Source organism: Colossoma macropomum, unplaced genomic scaffold (genome assembly GCF_904425465.1).
Source record: "Colossoma macropomum unplaced genomic scaffold, Colossoma_macropomum, whole genome shotgun sequence".
NCBI lineage: Eukaryota > Metazoa > Chordata > Actinopteri > Characiformes > Serrasalmidae > Colossoma > Colossoma macropomum.
In genome coordinates this window covers 23,557,303-23,575,930 of record NW_023494810.1, presented here as the reverse complement: position 1 = coordinate 23,575,930, position 18,628 = coordinate 23,557,303, and the positions used below count along the sequence as shown (strand labels likewise).

Sequence of the window (18,628 nt, the reverse complement as noted above, 5' to 3'; positions counted from 1 at the left end):
GCTGAATAACTGAAAAACAACCAGTTTGTCAGCAGCTACCGTTGCTTTTTCGTTGAGACGGGACTCATCGAAAGATCCAACTTTCCCACCAGTAAATACGACATTGTGGTGATTTTCACAATTATTACCTTTTTTCTTGTTTGACTGCGCTGCGTACGATAGCTCACAAAACCTTAACCTGCTTCTCACAATTATAGCCTGTTTTATTATAATAGCAGTAGACAAATCATTCTTCTTCTGCATTCCTTTCGGCCTCTGGCTCTGTGTGCCCTATAACACCCGGGAGCTGTTTTAAACGCTGCCCTTTGTACCTTTTCTCCTCAGAGCCACTTCTCTCAGTTTACAGCCGTTAAACTCGACTCAGATGTTGCCTTCTGTTCACTCCTAGTTGTGGCTGCTTTTCGGCTAAGCCGGTGCCGGTGTCTTAGTGGACAATTCGTGCAGTGGGCGGGGCCAGCGGACGTGTGTGGTCGAGAGGCTGTCAGTCACTCCACAAGGCCACGCCCCCCCGGCGTGAGAGAGGAGGTTTAGCGACTGTTTGCGGTTTCGTGTGTGTAGGCTGAAACACAGTCACATATGACAGGGCACAGCGGAACTGCAGGGCTGCAGGCGAGAAGAACACAGCCGCTTTTGACATGTTTTAGGAAAAATGTTTCACCTGGTTCCTTTCAGCCGTGTTGTTCACGGCTACGGACAATGTCTGGCTTCACGTCGCTAACTGTTGTTCCAACGTGACCGACGAGACGAGTGCTGGTAGACACCACAGCGTTTCTGCAGATAGGCTACCACACGCAAACTGACAGCACTTCTCACCCGAAGGACGAGCTGTGAAAGCCAGAGAAGGAGAAACGATGGCGGGGCAAAACGACTGCTGTGTCAAAGTCTGTCTAAGGTAAGACAGGGTCTTCTTTTTTTTATTCCACGTAGAAATTCTGCCGACTCAGGTAACGTAACGTAACGTTGGTGTCTTGTGCAGACTAACGGTCGTTTCCTCTTTGTGTGAGGAGACTGACACGACGGAGAACGGTTAGCTAGCACACACGTTAACTCGTCGTGTGGTCGTATACAAGCTTAATAAAAGAGTTTTAAGACAGTCATGGCTGTGTGGCGGTGTTTTTGGGCGGTGCTGCGAGAGGTAATGCACGAGACGAGGTGTGAGGTGGGTCTCGCGCGTTTTACACACAGGGCTGAAGCCCCCTGTGCGTAAAATAGCACATCCTGACAGACTATCATCTAATATTTAGCATTTTTCTACAACATTTCCTCACACATATTCCCTTGTGTGACAGCAGCTGTAGTGCAAGATCACATTTCATCATATCTTCCGACCTGCACTGCAGAAGTCCATACATCGAGCTCCTGGGGATTTTAGTAACGTACTATGGAGTTTGCAAGAGTAATAAAACATAATTTTGCTACAGGACTAAGCTGCAAAGCAGTGCCTCCCTTTAAAAGCAGTGGACTGTCATGTTCTTTGTTAATACCCTCTGGCTGCTCAGGATAAAGGATTGATCCACTGTAGAGGAGGATTCAGTGATTCAGTGTGATTGTAGCTCGCTGTGCATCAATGCAAGTCACATTGACGTTTCTGATCAAGTGCAGGGGGTCGATGAGTTCATGAAATAGTGCTGCATGTGAGCAGTCGAGGACAGTAACCAGCCAGGGTCTGAACCTAGACCTGGTCCGCCTATTGTCTGCTTACCACTCTTCTGAGATCTGACCTGAGGGTGGTTTGGTGGGGGGGAGGGGGCATGAGTGCAGTTCAGTCTGTGGTCAAGAAATGAGGTGTAATGGTCCTCTGAAGCCGAGCGTGACAGACAGCCCCATTTCCCCAGGCTGCGAGCCCCGTCTGTGGCTTCCTTTGTGCTCTGCTGCTGCAAAAGAGGAAGCACTATGTGCTAAAATGCTGAAAGGGCTGAGCCAAGCCTACGGCTGATGAGCTTTGTATTAGGAAGTGAAGCTGCAGGTGCATGCTTCTGCATTGACTGCATCGGTGTGTTCTGCACAGGCATGGCATGCACGCTGTGGAGGTCATACCTGCAGATGGGAGGGTGCCGTTGCATCTATGAATGAAGTGGTGCTCACGTGGTCCTCTGAGCATGACAAAGGCGGCAGCACTGCCAGTTTAGAGGTTTACGTCATCCAAGAACACGTCTGTCTGGCACCTCATGCACTTTGTGTGGGCACCTTAGGGACAACCAGCCTGGTAGTGTCATGTGGGCAAGATGCACAGAGAATTTGAGAGTTGTAGAATTGTCTGTTCTATTTAGTAATATCTCATCAGGAATAGACATTGCCAGGTATGATCAGGACAGAGAAAGGACTAGGGGTCAGCAATGTATCAAAAACATATTATAACAATACTTACTACATTTAAAAATGATTTTGAAAACTATGAAAAACAAGATTTCACTACATTCAATAAAGCAAACTCAAGGTGTTTCCATAACAGGGCAAAATCTTTGCTACATCACTTGCAGATGGTCAGTGTTCTGTAAAGATGGGCGATACCCACAACATACTCAGAAAAACTAATCTTGGCAGAAATGATTGTAATAACGATATATTGTAATACAAAAAGACTGGCAGTCTTAACTGTTCATATATCTGCTCCATACAATTTCCTGAAAGCATTGCTCAGCCTGGACAAGAACAGCAGACATTACCTTTCCTCCAATATCAACACCCTCTTTAATATTATTTTTAAGAAATATTGAATAATCACATTATGTATGGCAGTTATTTTGCCTTTTACCATTGTTGAGTTCAGTGCTGTGTAAGTGGCAATAGACTTGTATAGGTGGTCATTGATTATGATGGACAGTCTTAAAGATTTCTGTGGTCTGGGCTAAGTCTGTGGAGTAAGTATCATGGTTTTGCATATAATCTTTCTTCCCACATCTTGTCTGATTCAGCGTTTGCTGACCCATCCCCATAGTGTTTTTTTTCTGTGCCCCCTCCTTTTCCTGCTTTTCCGTAATCACTGTTAATGCCTGTCGTTGAAAGATTGATTTTTCTTCTCCTCCAGTGGGTGGGAACCAGTGTTTGTATTTGTGTGTGCGTGAGTTTCTCCCCTGGGCCTGTGTCATCTGCAGGCCATGCTTTTCTTTGCCCCCACCCTAGTTCTGGCACACAAAAAGATCTTCAGAAGATGTTGAGTCACTGGTGTTATAATTAGACCCAAAGAGAAAATGTGTTTCGAGGCAACTGTTGATGATTCTCAGGCGATACAGGACAGGACATCTATAAAGTGTTGACTTTGCGTCTGCCGTTTGAGGCAGCTCTCAGAAATGTCTGGAGTCTGGAGATCTGGAACCCGTATCTTGTGCCTCCTTTGGGAATTGTCTGGAATACATAATCATATGTTACTAAAAATACTTTGTCTTGCTTTGACACAAATTTAAGTTTAATAGTTGCCAAACTGCACAATCTGAGCGATGCCCCATCTCAGGGATGAGGACAGGAGGCCGCCGGTTTTGAAAAATGTATGTCCTGTTTACATGTCCAGTCTGCTTCCTCACGACATTGTTTGAACTTTTGCTTGGGCTAGACTGAGAATGTGTGGGGTTTTTTGGGGGAGCTGGTTTTAAGAGGTGAACTGTGTGGGAACCAGTCTCGTAATAGCCCTGTTTATGGGAATGGCCCCCTTCCTCAAGGCTGCAGGGGTGAAGCGTGAATGATTTGGGCTTGTTAAGATCTCCTCTTGATTAAGAGCTTCATGGTAGCTTTACAGACGTGCTCTTCATTTCCTTCTCATTGAAATCACATGTTGAGGCCATTTTGACCCCCAGGAGGCATGACTATGAGTCTTGTTTCTTTGAACTGACGTAAAACCAGTTTGATTCTAAGTGAACTCAGATTTTGAGCATTGGAGCAGGAATTATCTAGATGAGTTCAGATCAGCACCGAATGGCACAAAAGGGAGGAACACTGCAGTGACTTTGCTGCAGAGGTGTCCTCCACCTTTGTGTTATAAACTCTGCATTGCTTGCGTAATTGTGAGGCCAACCACATGGGCTCTGCCCCACTTGTGACAAGAAGAGAGAAAAAAAGGGTCCTAATGCAGCTTTTTAGTCCTGACAAACCGCTTAACTGCAGCTGCAGAAACAATTCTTCAGGGCTGTGCCAAATCAGTTGATAATGAATTTGATAATTTGAGTAATCTGAAGATTAATTTAGGCAGTCTGTGATGCACAACCTAGGGATGGGGGTAGGGCTTGTCTATAATGTGGTGTAATGATGTAGTTATGACTTGTGGAACAGTCTATTGTCTTCTAAGGTCTCTTTCGCAGCTCCATTAGTGATTTCGGACTGTGTATGCGAACAGAATGACTTCCCCTCAGCCACGCGGGCCAGAGGCACTCCTTCACGCTGTTTCCTGTTGCCGTAGCGTTACGAATCATCTCGTCAGAGCCAAGGGCAGGATGGGCGGAGCAAGCCCTGAGTGATCTAAGATCTGCTGCAGTCGTCCCCGAACCACAGCATGCGTTGGCATTGCTTCTGACACAAAGCAGTGCTTATCACAGGGGAGAGGGCAAAAATTTGTCTAATGCCAAGCTACGACACGGTGCACATGCCTGTGTTATGGTGTTTGAGTTAAAATTACTTCTTTAAAACAAGTTAGGGCTATCTCTTTCAAAAAGAATCAAAGCTCTCGGTAGAAACACCAAGTCCTTTGGTATTGGTATTGAAAAGCCGGCCAGCAATACTATTACATGAAAGTAAAGGTCCTTCAGTGGTGTGACACCATAGGAAAACTTGAGTGGATGATTTTTAAAAGAACCATTCTTGTAAATAAGATGTGTGAGAGTGAAGAGCCTTTGTAAAGTTTAAAGAACCTCCAATAAGCTTTTTCTTAGAACCACCGAAAAAGGTTTTTCCTAAAACTGTTCGCCCAAGCCAAGAACCCTTTTTAAGAGTGCACAGTGCTCATTTTAGGGAGTACAATGCACTAGTGAGGAAGCGAAGGCCGAAGAGGTCACGGCTGTATTTCTGTGTCCTACTTATGACACTAATCTGCTTTCCTGCAACCCACAGTAGCCTTGCAGGCCTTTTTTAATAGGCGAAAACATTGATGACACACAATTGCAAGCTCTGCATAAAATATCACAAGCCATAACTGGCTCATAGCTCTTGCTTGCCTCAGGCTCTCTTTTTAAAAGGCCATCCACAGCCACCTCCTCTGTCCCCAATACTTTCAATGAAACGACAGTGAGGAGGAGAGATAGGGGCGAGGGAGCAGGGGACGGAAAGAAAGAGAGGGAGTCAATTGACGTTGTCCTCCTCGGTTAATTAGATGCTGTCCTTTTGGACTCCATTGCCTGATAGGATGAAAAGAGTAGCTGTGTTTTGAGATGAAAAGAGGAAGAGATCGGGTGGAGGGGAAGCAGGGGGAGGGAAGGAGAGAGAGAGAGAGAGAAATATAGAGAGAGAAAGCAGGAAGTGTCTCTTTCTCTTTCAGTGTCAAAAGGGCGGCAGAGGAAAAATAAACATTTAGCCCTCGCTGGAGGCAGACAAAGAAGAACATTTTGTTAATTGTGAGTGTGGTATAGATGATTCTGTGTGTGAGCAGGACGACAAGGACGCACAGCTGTGTTGCTGTTACAGTCTCCCACACACAGTGGTCCATGGGCAAAAGAGTAAGGGGCTTACTGCTGCAGTCTGGAGCCAGGTGTGGACCCCTTGGGAGGCTGAATAGCAACTGTGTTTTACACACACATACATCCTGGGATAGATGCGCTTAGATGACGTGAAAGGAAACAAGCATTAAAAGAATGAATTATTGTGACATGTCGGCCTCCAATTATATATTAATGGAGGGCTGAGTGCTGTGTAAGTGTATGGGTAGGTCATTTGGATTAGGACTGAACAGTCAGGGATACATTTATACTGTACTGATGTTACTGTAACGGGATGAGTGATATGACAATGTCGTTGTGATAAATTACTTCACATTAAGCTTTCCTGTATATGTTGTGGACATCATCAATAGGGATGCGCATTCTGAATAGTTTTCAAATTCAAATATCTGTAAGAGTTAGAATATTTGGATAACCGCCTGAAATAAAAACTGCCTTTTCACCTGATAACTGATGCAATGGTAACACAAACAGATCAGTAACACAAACAAAGATCTACTAGTTGGTGCTGTGGGCAGCTGTCGGCCAGTTGAGGACAGTGCCTGAAATACAGCAGTGGTTAAACACAAAGACCAAATGACTTTAAATAGTGTGGTGGTGAAATGAAAGTAATTTAACTTCAAGTTGCATAAGATTGTGCTGAAATACAGGCTCATAAACCTGACAGGGTAGGGTCTTGTGTATCATGTTAGGAAACCGTTTGGCTGACGTGCAAAACATCCAATCATTGAACCTTTAGAGTGATGGGCGCAACGAAAAGAGACCTGGAGCACACTTTTACATTTAATTGGGACCTGTGGTTTCAAACACAACTCAGGAATATTTTTTAAAATGGAATAGCATGAATGCTTCCTGGTTTTAGTGACTACTTCTGTATCTCGCTTTAAAGGCTTGTTGGTGAGTAGATGCAATGGAACACTCACACATTTTTAATGTGGTAATGTTCACTTGTTGATTATTTTTTGAATGACTAGTCAACTAGTAAAAAAAAAGGGTAGTCATGTAACCCCTAGTATGCGGAGATGTACAGTTGAAAACACATCATATTATTCAAAAATAGTCAAGGGTAGGCTAATCTTTAACAACAGTTGAGCAAGTTGGTCATAGATGGTCAAGACTTGTCATCATTTACACATCTTTTACAATTTTTTCACCTCAGTGGATGTTGTGCTAGCATGTAAATCAGCGCTGATGTTTATTTAAAAAGAAATGTGGCTCTTAAGTGGGGTAACTGTTTAAAGTTTTTCCCTGTTGTTAGGAGTTTGTGAGTTCAGAATCCAGTGGATGCGCAATAGGTGCTGTTTAACTGAATGTTGTGATGGGCAGTGTAACGATAAATACAAATAAACTGTTCTCAGTTTTTCAAGTGTTTAAAATACAGCACTACCTGCTACTACTTACCATACACCACATTTGTATTGTGCAAGTGTCCTCAAGTGTTGTGATATTATATTTCTGCCATGTTTCCCACCCCTGTGTGGTAATATGTAATAACCTTTTGCTGGGAGGGGTGCTGGACGATGGTCATAGCTCTCAGCCTATCCTTCACAAACATACTTGTCATTTACAGCGGTACTTTCTCCCCATAATTGTCTCAAAATTGATCCAGAGGACCTTTGGCGTTTTTTCACTTAATCTCTGCACTATTTTGCTGACGGGGCTTCATTTGCCTTCTGCCACTGAAGTCTAGCTAAGCTTCAAGGAATTTCAATGAGGCCTTTTCTTATTGAAAATTCAAATACACATACATGAGCCATTTACTTCCTTCACGCTCCAACAGGCCGCTCTGGCTCCCTGCCGGACTGTCCGGATCGGCAAGGCCACGAATGCAGACCCCATCCCGCGACCCCACTGCTCATTCACAAACCGCTTCCACTCCAGCCTTTTGAAATCCCGCCGACCCCCGTTGACCACCCTGCAACCCCCCCCTTTTTTTGCCTAGCTCCAGAGTGAGACTGGGGGGAACAATGAGGTGAATAGAGTGGCCTTTCATTATTGACATGGTACTTTATACAGCCTCATTTTTTGCTGTTCACGTTGCATAACCATGATAGTTCAAGGACCATAAGAAATACCCTGTCTGTCAGACCACAGGAATGACTAGCCACAGCTCACTCGTCTTGGTTCTCAGTTCTCTCCATGTTTCACCGACCTTGATAAACAATAACAAAGGGCTGGTCTTTGGGATCTTGGTGACCAGCCAGTAATTAAGCCCTTTCTGTGCTAAGAAGCTTACACACTTAAACAGTGTGCTGGCTTGGACCTGTGTGATCTGCAGGGGAAGGAGAGGTAGCTCTGCCCCATGGTGCTCCCACATAGGTGTACTATGGTGTGAACGGAGCCAATTAATGCAGCAAGAAAGAGAGCAACTGAACAAAACCCAATGCCATTTAAAGTGCAATACTGAAGACATTTGTAAGTTTATAAATTATCAGTCTTTATTAGGGAGTAAACGTACCTTACTATGGTTTCAGCAGTTGACCTATCCATGCTCCTACCACCTAACTTGTCCTTTGCAACAGTTCCTACAAAAGAAAGCATTTGTGGATGAAGCATGGATAGGTCAGTTAAACCAAGCAAAAAAACATCAGGAAAAACAAAACAAAGGCTCTTGTACTGCACTTGAACACACAATACTGATGACAATATCCTAACAAGCTTGCCAGTATTCATAAATCATTAGTACAAACAGTGTAAGTACCATAGGGTGAATCGAACAAATGGAGCTTTAAGTGTGCATTGAGAATGCGAGTGGAGTCAAGTGTCTCATCCATTTTAAAAGTGGGCCATTGGATTCCTAGATGCATTTTATGTAGCTCAGACTCGCTATGTCTTCTTCTGCCCATTTGCACTGAATGTGGATCGCATTTCCATTTCTCACCTTGATCTGTTGTGACAGACGTGACGTTTAGAGAGCTCTGTATGTGTGAGTCTCTTCATTCTCCACACAAACACTCACTCGTGCACACTAAACTCCTAACTCCACTGCGTATGCAGAGATGGCATTTAGCTAATCTGGCAGGGTGATCCCCAGGGAGGAGCTCCAGGCATTCTGAATCAAAAAGGCTGTCTCTTCTCTCTCCCCCGCCTCCGAGGGGGTCATCCTGGGCCACAGAGCACAGGCTGCCCCACGCACACCCAGCTACTCTAAGCAGGGTCGTGGAGAAATGCTGAGCGGCGGATTTGCCCATATAGAGGCATTTAGCAGAAGACGAGTGTAGCACGGGGGTTAATTATCATCTGTCTGTGGCACATTAATGCATATGAATGTTTGATGACTAGAAGTTAACGCACAGATTAAAACTGATTAACCTCAATGTCCTTTTAAAGGACAGAGAAGCTATTATGACTGATGTATCTAAGCTTCTTCAGAGAATATGCAGATTTTTGGATTTATGTGTCTGAAATTCTCTTCTCTCTCTTTTTTTTACTCATTCACTCATTTGCATGCTGCCCCCTATGAAAACTTAAATATAGTGAAATATAGCCTGTGCAGGCATTATGACACATTTTATATTTTATGTTTTATTTTTTACCAGTGTGTTCAACTAAGCAAAAAAAAAATAATTTTGAAGTTGTGAACTAAAATTTGCAGAAAAATGTCATATTATAACGTTTTTCCCAGTAGAAGATGTACTTATTTTCACTTAGAAAATCAAAAGAAACATGTAATTTGACCAGGGATTATTAAACTTTTGCATACAACATCATATTGTTATTTATTCCAAAGCAGAAATTGTAACTTTACTGGAGAAGGAAAAACATTTTTATCTTTAATGTAACATGAACTTATTCCAAGTAATTTTGGACAGTTTCTATTAGTAAGTTTGTCATGAATAGATCACATAATGTAAAGTTATATAAATTTCTATGACTGTGATAGTAGACTGCTACACAGACATTTTCCCTGCACTAGTCAGGGGTACAAATTTGGTCTGACAAGTCAGGGGGGCATCACTGGGAGGATATAGCCTACATACAGCTAAAACTAGGTGAACAAAGCATACCTACAATTGGAGTTTTTGTAATATCTAAAGCTGTACATGTCAATATTAAAACGTAAAAACAAACAACATAATTAAGAGAAATAATAATGTCTTGTATTTGCTGATTTAAATTCAGTTATATTCATTATACCTATGCATTACAATGGCATTTACAATGGTTTGACATGACAGTGATGATATATTGTAAAATATTTGTGATAAATTACTCTTTTTCTGGGGGTCTTTCTCTTTCTTTGTCACTTGCACACATACACACACATACATCAACACACTGCCACGCCTTACTGCAGTTCTCGGTCAGTCTGACCTTGAAGCAGCAGGAGGAGGTAACTGAACCTGGCCATTGGGACTTTACTGAGGCTTCTCCCATGTTAGCATATGATTTTCTGTGTGTGTGTGAATGTCTGTGTTCCTGTTTGCTTTCACATGTCTTCATGTTTGTTCTTTTTATGGATTGTGCATTTCCATAAATTGTTTTTTCCTTTAGGAACCTGCTTTGCCTAACTCTCTCATGACCTGTTTACATGTTGTATGCTCATGTTTATGTTTTGGGTCCACGTGCGTCCGTGCTTTGTCAGCATTTCAGAGCCCATGTCTGGTGGACGTAGACTCAGTTTCCTGTGAAGGACCACTTTCTTAGCTTTACCCCTTATCGGTTGTGGAATATGTATGCATATATGTGTGAACTGAGTGAGAATCTGCTCTGCTGAGGTGGAATGTTGTGGCTTTATGGCACTAATTTTAGTTTGCTAGGTGGCTGAACTTGGTGGGGCAGAGGCTTGTGTGCCCTAGTACACTTACGCCTGAGATTGCATCTCAAACATGCACACATAGTATTTAAACATGTCACATTAAGAGCTTACCAGTGCATTTTGAATATATTGTGTGTCGCAGCTGCATTATGTAGCTATTAAGGCTGTCATACAATTCAGATGTTTAATCGTGATTGCATAGTTAATTGCGATTAATCACATTTGTCTTATTTACTTAAGTCTGACCTTATAGAAAGTTCAAATTCATTTAAAAAGCAGTACATTTTATTATAGTGATATGAATGGACAAAATAAGCATCATCAGGATGTATTTATACAGTAGTATTTGTACAATATATTTATAAAATAACATTATTTTCACTATTTTTATTGCTATTGCTTTTGTTATTTTGCTGCTCGTTAATTTATTTCTAGTCTCCTGTGACCACTGTCCAGCATATAATGCTGGAGGGTATCTCTTTAAAATCTATTTAAAGGCGGTATTTGAATGACAGGGCTACAGTAGCAGATTCTGTGTAGATTCTTCACACAGTGCTCAAGCAACTGGGCTTTAGACTGGACTACTATGCATGGTCTGAAAGGTCAAACAAGGAAAATGCGTTAACGGAGTCAAGCAAATTAGTGACATTTATAATGAAATTCATCATGCACATGCGCATTTCTTCTCGTACACACACTGCTCTTTCAAACACACACAAAGTCTCTATCATATCTACTAAATTCAACTTATACACCCACTCCAACACACTATCCATAACATTCCTGACCTCCTTCAGCTTCTGCTCTGTCTGTGCCATTGTTTGTTTAACAGGCTGTTATGCCTGTGTTTTAAAGTTGCACTCATACAGCAGAGCAGCTCTTCTCTTTCCCACAGACCGGCCAGCACATGGCTGTGCTGCATAAGGCACTTTCTTTAGATCTTTATAATGGGCGTAATCCCATCCAGTAGGGCCCTCTCAGGGATCGGCTCCTGAACGTCCCTCTGGGAGTTGTAGGCTGGCTCAGTGTGGGATTGTAGGGTATGAGCTTAATTCTTTTGCTGTACTGCTAATTGATTGGGTAACAGAGAATGACAGACTACCACTGACTGTTGGGAGATAAAATCTATAAAACCTATTTTTTTAGACTAGCAAGGATGAGCGTCAAACTGCTAAACAGTTTCAGCATAATTGGGTTAAACAAACATGCTTTTACTTTGTAGGTTTTACTGCAAGCTGTGTCTGTGTCTGTGTGTGTTTTTGTCTGCATGCCAACTCAGGCACTGTGCAGCACTTGTGAGAACATGCACTAATCAGCCACTGAGTTATGGATACATGGTATTTCAATCTAACAAAGTAGGTTGCATGATGAAGAGAGGGGCATGGCAGGTACTGTACTGCATGCTATTCAATTAAAACCCACCGCCTTCCAGTAGAAGTGTTTATGACTGGAGCCTATAAGCTATAGTGCTCCATACAGAGTTATGGGAAACTTGTTTTTTTTCTTCTTCAAGGAATGCACCAGTGTGGAATTTCTGAACCAATAAAGAAAATACCAATAACATTTTAAAGAGAGTTGAATGAATTTGGGAGAATAATAATAATTTTTCTTACCTATGTTATGACTGATTTAAAATGTGAATATTTTTTGTATATTAAGGTCCAGCCCTATTTTTCTGGCCAAGAAGATCAGCTCGTCCACTTTTTTCTGGCTTAAGGCTTGACAGCTGAACACTAGTTATGGCTGTATTGTCCTGTGAACAGCGCATTGATGTTTGGTTGCTGTTGATTGGTCTCTTCTGCATGCATTTCACAAGTTATTGGATTAAATTTCCCCACTTAAAACTTGTTTAGACAACATTGTAGTTAACGTAGGTTATAATTAAACTTGCAGCTCTTGTGATTTCAAAATTGCACTGTGCTCCTTCAAATTATTTCACTATAAAAAGATACATCTTTTTAGCCGTCTTTCAAGTTCACTCTATTGTTATGATATATTCATATATGAAGTGCAGTGAGTGTAAGACAGGCTAAAACTCTAAAGATCTAAAGAGATAATTTTACAAAGCCATAGCTAAATAAGACCTGTCAGTATGTATATATATATATATATATATATATATATATATATATATATATATATATATATATATATATAGTTATCCACAATGCTCAATTTAGTTGAAAAGATTAGAAAAGCCAGCACCAGCAACTATAGGGCGATAAATTGTTGGTTGTAATTAGCAGCTGTAATTCTAATGTCAGACCGTTAATAATTATATTTTCCCATTTGCACTATGTGTCACTGGCTGATGTATTGCAAATAATACATTGGCCAGTGATACATAGTGCATCCCTGTTTTCTTCTTCTCTCACCTTTCCCTGCCCCCGTTGGGACTGGGCCGAGCATCCTGGCAGCAATACTCCAAGCATCAGGAGAGCCAGTGCCAGACAAGGACAACAGCATGTTGGCACTTGACGCTTACTCTTTCCACCACCTGTGCCATCCAGCTGTCCTCCATTTAATCAATCCACTGGGTTGTCCACCTGCTGGGGCCCTCGCCTTGATCTCACCCTGCTCACCTTCATTGGTAAAACGAGGCATAGGCGGCAATAATGGAGTTAGCCAAAATCCCTAAAGGGATATTGGACAGCTGAGCCAAAGAAACCGGCCATGCTGGAGCAGCCACAGTATCACGGCCTGCTGTCCCCAAGCGTCTTGGCCTTCGCTGGGGAGGAGAAGGTTGATGATCATATGGCGTCTGTGGTGACAGACGTTAGCGCACTACGCTTGATACGACGGTGATCTCTTACCGCAGTGTCATTATTGGACAGTGTCATTTGTGCTGAAGTGTAGATACAAGGCTGGCTGTAAAAGTGAATCAAGCTAGATCACTAAAATCATGTAGCGTTATATATGTTCATGACATTGTGGCGGTCATAACAAAAGCTTATATCTCTGAAATGACAACTTTGTTGGAGACCCAAAAGGGTTTTTATGACGGTAATGATCAAAATACTGCAGTTTCCCTGCAACTGTTAAACGCTGGTTTATTTTTAAGATTAGCCACAGTAAATGGCATTCTTATCATTGCAGCATTTGTCTTGAACATGTTTAATATTGGGTCTCTACTACACACAGGAGCTTCTGTGTGACCTCTTGGGTGTGTGTATGAATGGAGCTTCTCATTATTCTCTGAGAAATCGATATGATCAATAGTGTGGCATGGAGTGGAAAATGACTATTATGCTGATGGCCAAACCACTCAAAGACCATTCAGAGAGTAATTTCTCAGTGCTGTTCTCAGTTGTGTATGCTGTAATGTTGTCCTTCAATAGTTTGTGCTATAGTATGAATGAAATCACTATTGGTTGGATTGGAAATGAATAGAATGCCTTTCTATAATGCAGCATTTCTGCTATAAGGCTAGCTTTATTTTGAAAGGGTTATATGTGCACATAGTTTACCTTCACTCTAATACTTGGCTTGATTTGAGGGAGAATACATGGGACAACCATGTCACCTTTGATGATATTATTATTATACCATTATATGTTGTTCTATTATAGATATTCCTATTGATAGCCAATAGAGTTTGATAACTCAAATACATACATCCATCATCTAAACCACTTATCCTTCTGGGTCGCGGTGGGGTGCTGGAGCCTATCCCAGCTCTCATTGGGTGGAAGGCAGGATACACCCTGGACAGGTCGCCAGTCCATCGCAGGGCAGACAGACAGACATACATATACAATCACACACACACATTCACACCTAGGGGCAATTCAGCATTTCCAATTGGCCTGACTGTATGTCTTTGGACGGAAACCGGAGTACCCGGAGGAAACCCACGCAGACACGGGGAGAACATGCAAACTCCACACAGAAAGGACCCCAGTCGCCCGGCCGGGAATCGAACCCAGGCCCTTCTTGCTGTGAGGTGAGAGCGCTACCCACTGTGCCACCGTGCCACCCTTACCTCAAACCTATTATAGAGCCAAGCTAGTCATAGTATAATACAAGGCTTTCACCACAAAATAGATGCTTTATAATGTGACCACTGCTAATACTCTATTAAGAACAAAACATAACACCTTTGTAACAGGTGTAAAACGTTCGAGTAAAAGTTCACTTTCACATTTTTGCCAAGCGCTCAAAGCTGTATCTGCTTTCAGTTTCAGCTTCTTTTTCATCACCTTAATCTCCCTTGTGACAAAGTTTTAATAAAACAAAACAATAACTCCCACTTTGAAACTTCAGAGAGATCTTATCAATACAGTGTCATCTCCAAGCCAGAATATCAGGCTCAGATCTCTCCTTCGGCTCCAGCAAACTCATGTTTTACCATCACATGGGCTGATTGTTTTCTGTTTCTGGCACCACAGTGGCAGTCAAAACAGGGGCCACTGCAGTCTCTGTAGAATTGCAGCACAGGAAGACCTATGAGAGAACAGCCCACAACTTCTGTTCACTACCTGTCTGCCACAGCCATGACCTATTTTGGGCAGTCTCAAGGGAGAAAAAGCACAATAGTGATGAAGAGAAAGAGAAAAGATAGTTTAGAAGAGGTCAGCATGGTCACTTCTAGGTAGTAAATAATAGCTCAAACCAGACAGCCTTTTCATAATGTAGGCGTCTTGGTCGGGGGACGTTTTTGTTGGGTTTTAAAAGGCTATGTGGAGCGTGGGTGCAGTACACAGAAAGCGGCTGTTCACAGAGGACCTCATTCAGTCTCTTCTTAATTTATCATAGCTGCAAACAGGCAAAGCAGTTAAAAAAATCCCTAATAAAATGGGTGGAAAGATCTGTTGAAGGATGGATTTTTTTTTTTACTTCCTGTGCTGAATTTATTTTACATCTGTGATGATCAAGGGTGGAAAATAACAATATGATTGATACAATAACAGTATGATTGCCTTTGACTCCAAAACCATTTGTTTCTTTGCCAGACATGCATGAAAACATAATTAGTACTATTTTAGTCTATGTAGTGACATGCAGTAAAATACTGAATAAAAAAATAATTGCACCAGAGATGGAGACTCAAGTTAGTGACTTGCAAGTGCCATTACTTAGACTTGTCTCAGACTCGAGACTTAAGTTTTGTGAAATTTCAGCCTGACAAAAAAAACATGAACAAAGATGATTAAATTAGAACACCCTACAGTGCTGTGAAAAAGTATTTGCCCCTCACCCGGTTTCTTCTATTTTTGCCAATTTGTCACATTTAAATATTTCAGATCATCCAAATAATTTTAATATAAGATAAAGACAACACGTGTAAACAAAGTGCAGCTTTTAAATGATCATTCTGTTAACTGAAGATAAAGATTTATTCAAAACCTCTATTAGCCATGTGAAAAACCTAATAACTGGTTCTGCCACCCTTGGCAGTAACAACTGCAATCAAACGTTTGTGATAACTTGTGATGAGTCTGTTAAGGTCATACCACAGCATCTCAATGGAATTCAAGTCAGGACTTTGACCTGGCCACTCCAAAACCTTAATTAACCTGTTTCTTGCTTCAGATCACTGTCTTGCTGCATAACCCAACTGCACTTGAGCTTTAGGTCACAAACTGATGGGAGGACATTCTCTTTCAGGATTTTCTGATAGAGAGCAGAATTCATAGTTTCATCATTTGTAACAAGTCATAAAGGTCCTGCTGAAGCAGAGTAGCCATAGACCATCACACTACCACCACCATGTTTGACTGTTGGTATAATGTTCTTATGGTGGACTGCAATGTTAGTTTTATGCTAGATGTAATGGGACCCATATTTTACCAATGTTTTGCTTTGACTTGTTTGTCTTGGGGTTCATCTAGATGTTGTTTTTGGCAAATGTGAGATGAGCCTTTGTGTTCTTTTTGGTCAGTGGTGGTTTGCGCCTTCAACTCTCCCATGGATGCCATTTTTTGCCCAATGTCTTTCTTATTGTGGAATCGTGTACACTGACCTAAACTGAGACAAGTGAGGCCTGCATTTCTTTAGATGTTCATCTGGGTCTGGGTTCATCTTTTGTGGCCTCCTGGATGAGTCGTCGATGCGCTCTTGGTGAAAATTTGGTAGGCCGGCCACTCCTGGGAAGGTTCACCACTGTTACAAGTTTTCTCCGTTTATGGATAATGGCTGTCACTCTGGTTCGCTGGAGTCCCAGAGCCTTGGCAGTGGTTTTGTAACCCTTTCTAGACTGGTGGATTTCAGTGACTTTGTTTCACATCTTTAGCATCATATGCTGCTTTTTGAGACCTTCTAGCCTGCTCCACATTGCCAGACAGGTTCTATTTAAGTGATGTGTAGATTCAACAGGTCTGGCAATAATCATGCCTGGGTGTGGCTAGTGAAATTGAACCTAGTAGCTAAGGGGGCAATTACCAGCATTTTTCCTTCAATAAATGAGATCATCATTTAAAAACAGCATTTTGTGTTTACGTTGGTTATTTTTTGTATTAAAAGTAGTTTGATGATCTGAAACATTCAAGTGTGACCAGTGTACAAAAATAGAAGAAATTGGGAAAGGGCAAATACTCTTTTACAGCACTGCAGTAATGCGCATTCATTATCACAGCTTGCCGCAGTATCAGGTTTGATACGGCTTTTAAAAAAAAAACAGCCTAGTATGCTAGAACAGTAGCTAATTTAGCTGAAGTTAAAGATGGCATTCCTTTAAACCTTATTAAGCCTTCAACCGGGTTAGCTATTACTCTAACTAGTTTATATGGTTGCTATACAAACTACAGGCTAACCAGCCATTTTGCTTAAGTCCTTTAAACATCTCTGCACTGTACTTTTAATTTTGATAACATGTTTAAATGTGACATTGTTGTTTTTCTGGTGTATGTTGCCTGTTCCAATTTATCAAACCCCCAAAAAACAAAATATTGTGAGTATATTGTGTATTGTGGAACATGAAAATATATTATTCAAGTATCATTAGATTATACAAGCAGTTTCAATTTTCGAAGGCAGAGACAACACAAAGACTTTGACTTCATAGTTTTTCTCTTTGTCAAACAAAAAAATTAAAAATGAAAGAGAAAAGCATGAAACACACCCCCCAGTCTGTGTACTGTGAAAATTCATTACAGTTCCAGCTTATCTCATTAGATAAAGACACTGGGGGTTGCGTCAAACAGGTATGGTTATGTAAGTGTCATTGCTGTAAATGGTCAGTTTTAGACCAGGCTGTAGAGATTATGTTTTCTTTCTCTTTGTCCTGCTCTGTGCTTCAGTGATGAGTGTGTGGAGTGTGTTCTCAGGAGTCAGCAGCAATGAGGGGCGGAAGTTTCCGTCTGACTGATCTCAGAAGAGGCTTTGCTGAACGAGCTCTGTGAAGAGCAGAGAGAAGAGTTACTCGCTCAAGTTTACACTAAAGACATCCTGCACTCTCTTCAGACCCAAAACAGAGTTAAGGTCAAACGACGCATGTATGCGGTCACGCACACACGAACTCGCACGTTCCAAGACACCTTGTCCTTTTATGAAGATCCAAAGCATGCAAACCCACATGGTGCAGTGGAAAGTTCATCCTCTGCCCCTCAGAGTCTAAGAGTTTAACAACACTTCCTCACATACACACAGACACACAGTGTGACCAGGCTTGTGCCCAGTGACGGTCAACTGGGTTACTGTGGCAACAGCCCCCAGTGATGTAAAAAAAAAATACTGCCTGTTTTAAAAATATAGTTTTTAATTTATTTATTAATGCATTTATTAGTTTATTTCATGCAAACCATAGCAAGGCACTAAGATTCCCACACATGAACATGCTTAATACATGTTGAATGACGTGATATTGTACACAAATACCACATTTATTGTACTTAGAAAACTGGAAAAGCTGGACGAATGTGCTCAGTAAAATAAACAAGCAAAGCAAAGAAAAAGCCTTCAGAAGGCCGTCTGTGGGAACTGGTTACATTTCAGCACTTCCTCAGACCTCAGCATCAGTGTTCACAATTAGGCTATGCTAAGCAGCTACAGAGACAATGGTATTGGACTTTGTGCAACATATGCAATTCTGTTCTTTATTACTAGGTTACTACCAATGTGGCCAACTTTGTGGTCAAATTAATGATGACAGTATTCTACATCCACAACTTTTACTAAATGCATTTATTATGTTTCATTAAGCTGCAACTTAGGCGCTTTTGCTATATTTGCTTTTTCTCTCAGTAATTTGTAGACGGTTCCTAACTCTGGACCACATGCAGGAGAGTTAAAT

The 18,628-nt window shown here is 41.6% G+C and overlaps 1 protein-coding gene across 1 annotated transcript in view; it reads left to right on the top strand.

The window, feature by feature from the left end:
- Nucleotides 1-530: 530 nt before the first annotated feature.
- Nucleotides 531-18,628, top strand: part of kif21b (kinesin family member 21B) — an 87,450-nt gene continuing 69,352 nt past the window's right edge. Inside the window, exon 1 of the mRNA XM_036559230.1 lies at nt 531-892. Within this exon, the coding sequence (XP_036415123.1) occupies nt 852-892 (41 nt within the window). The 5' untranslated portion in view covers nt 531-851. The remainder of the gene's footprint in view (nt 893-18,628) is intronic.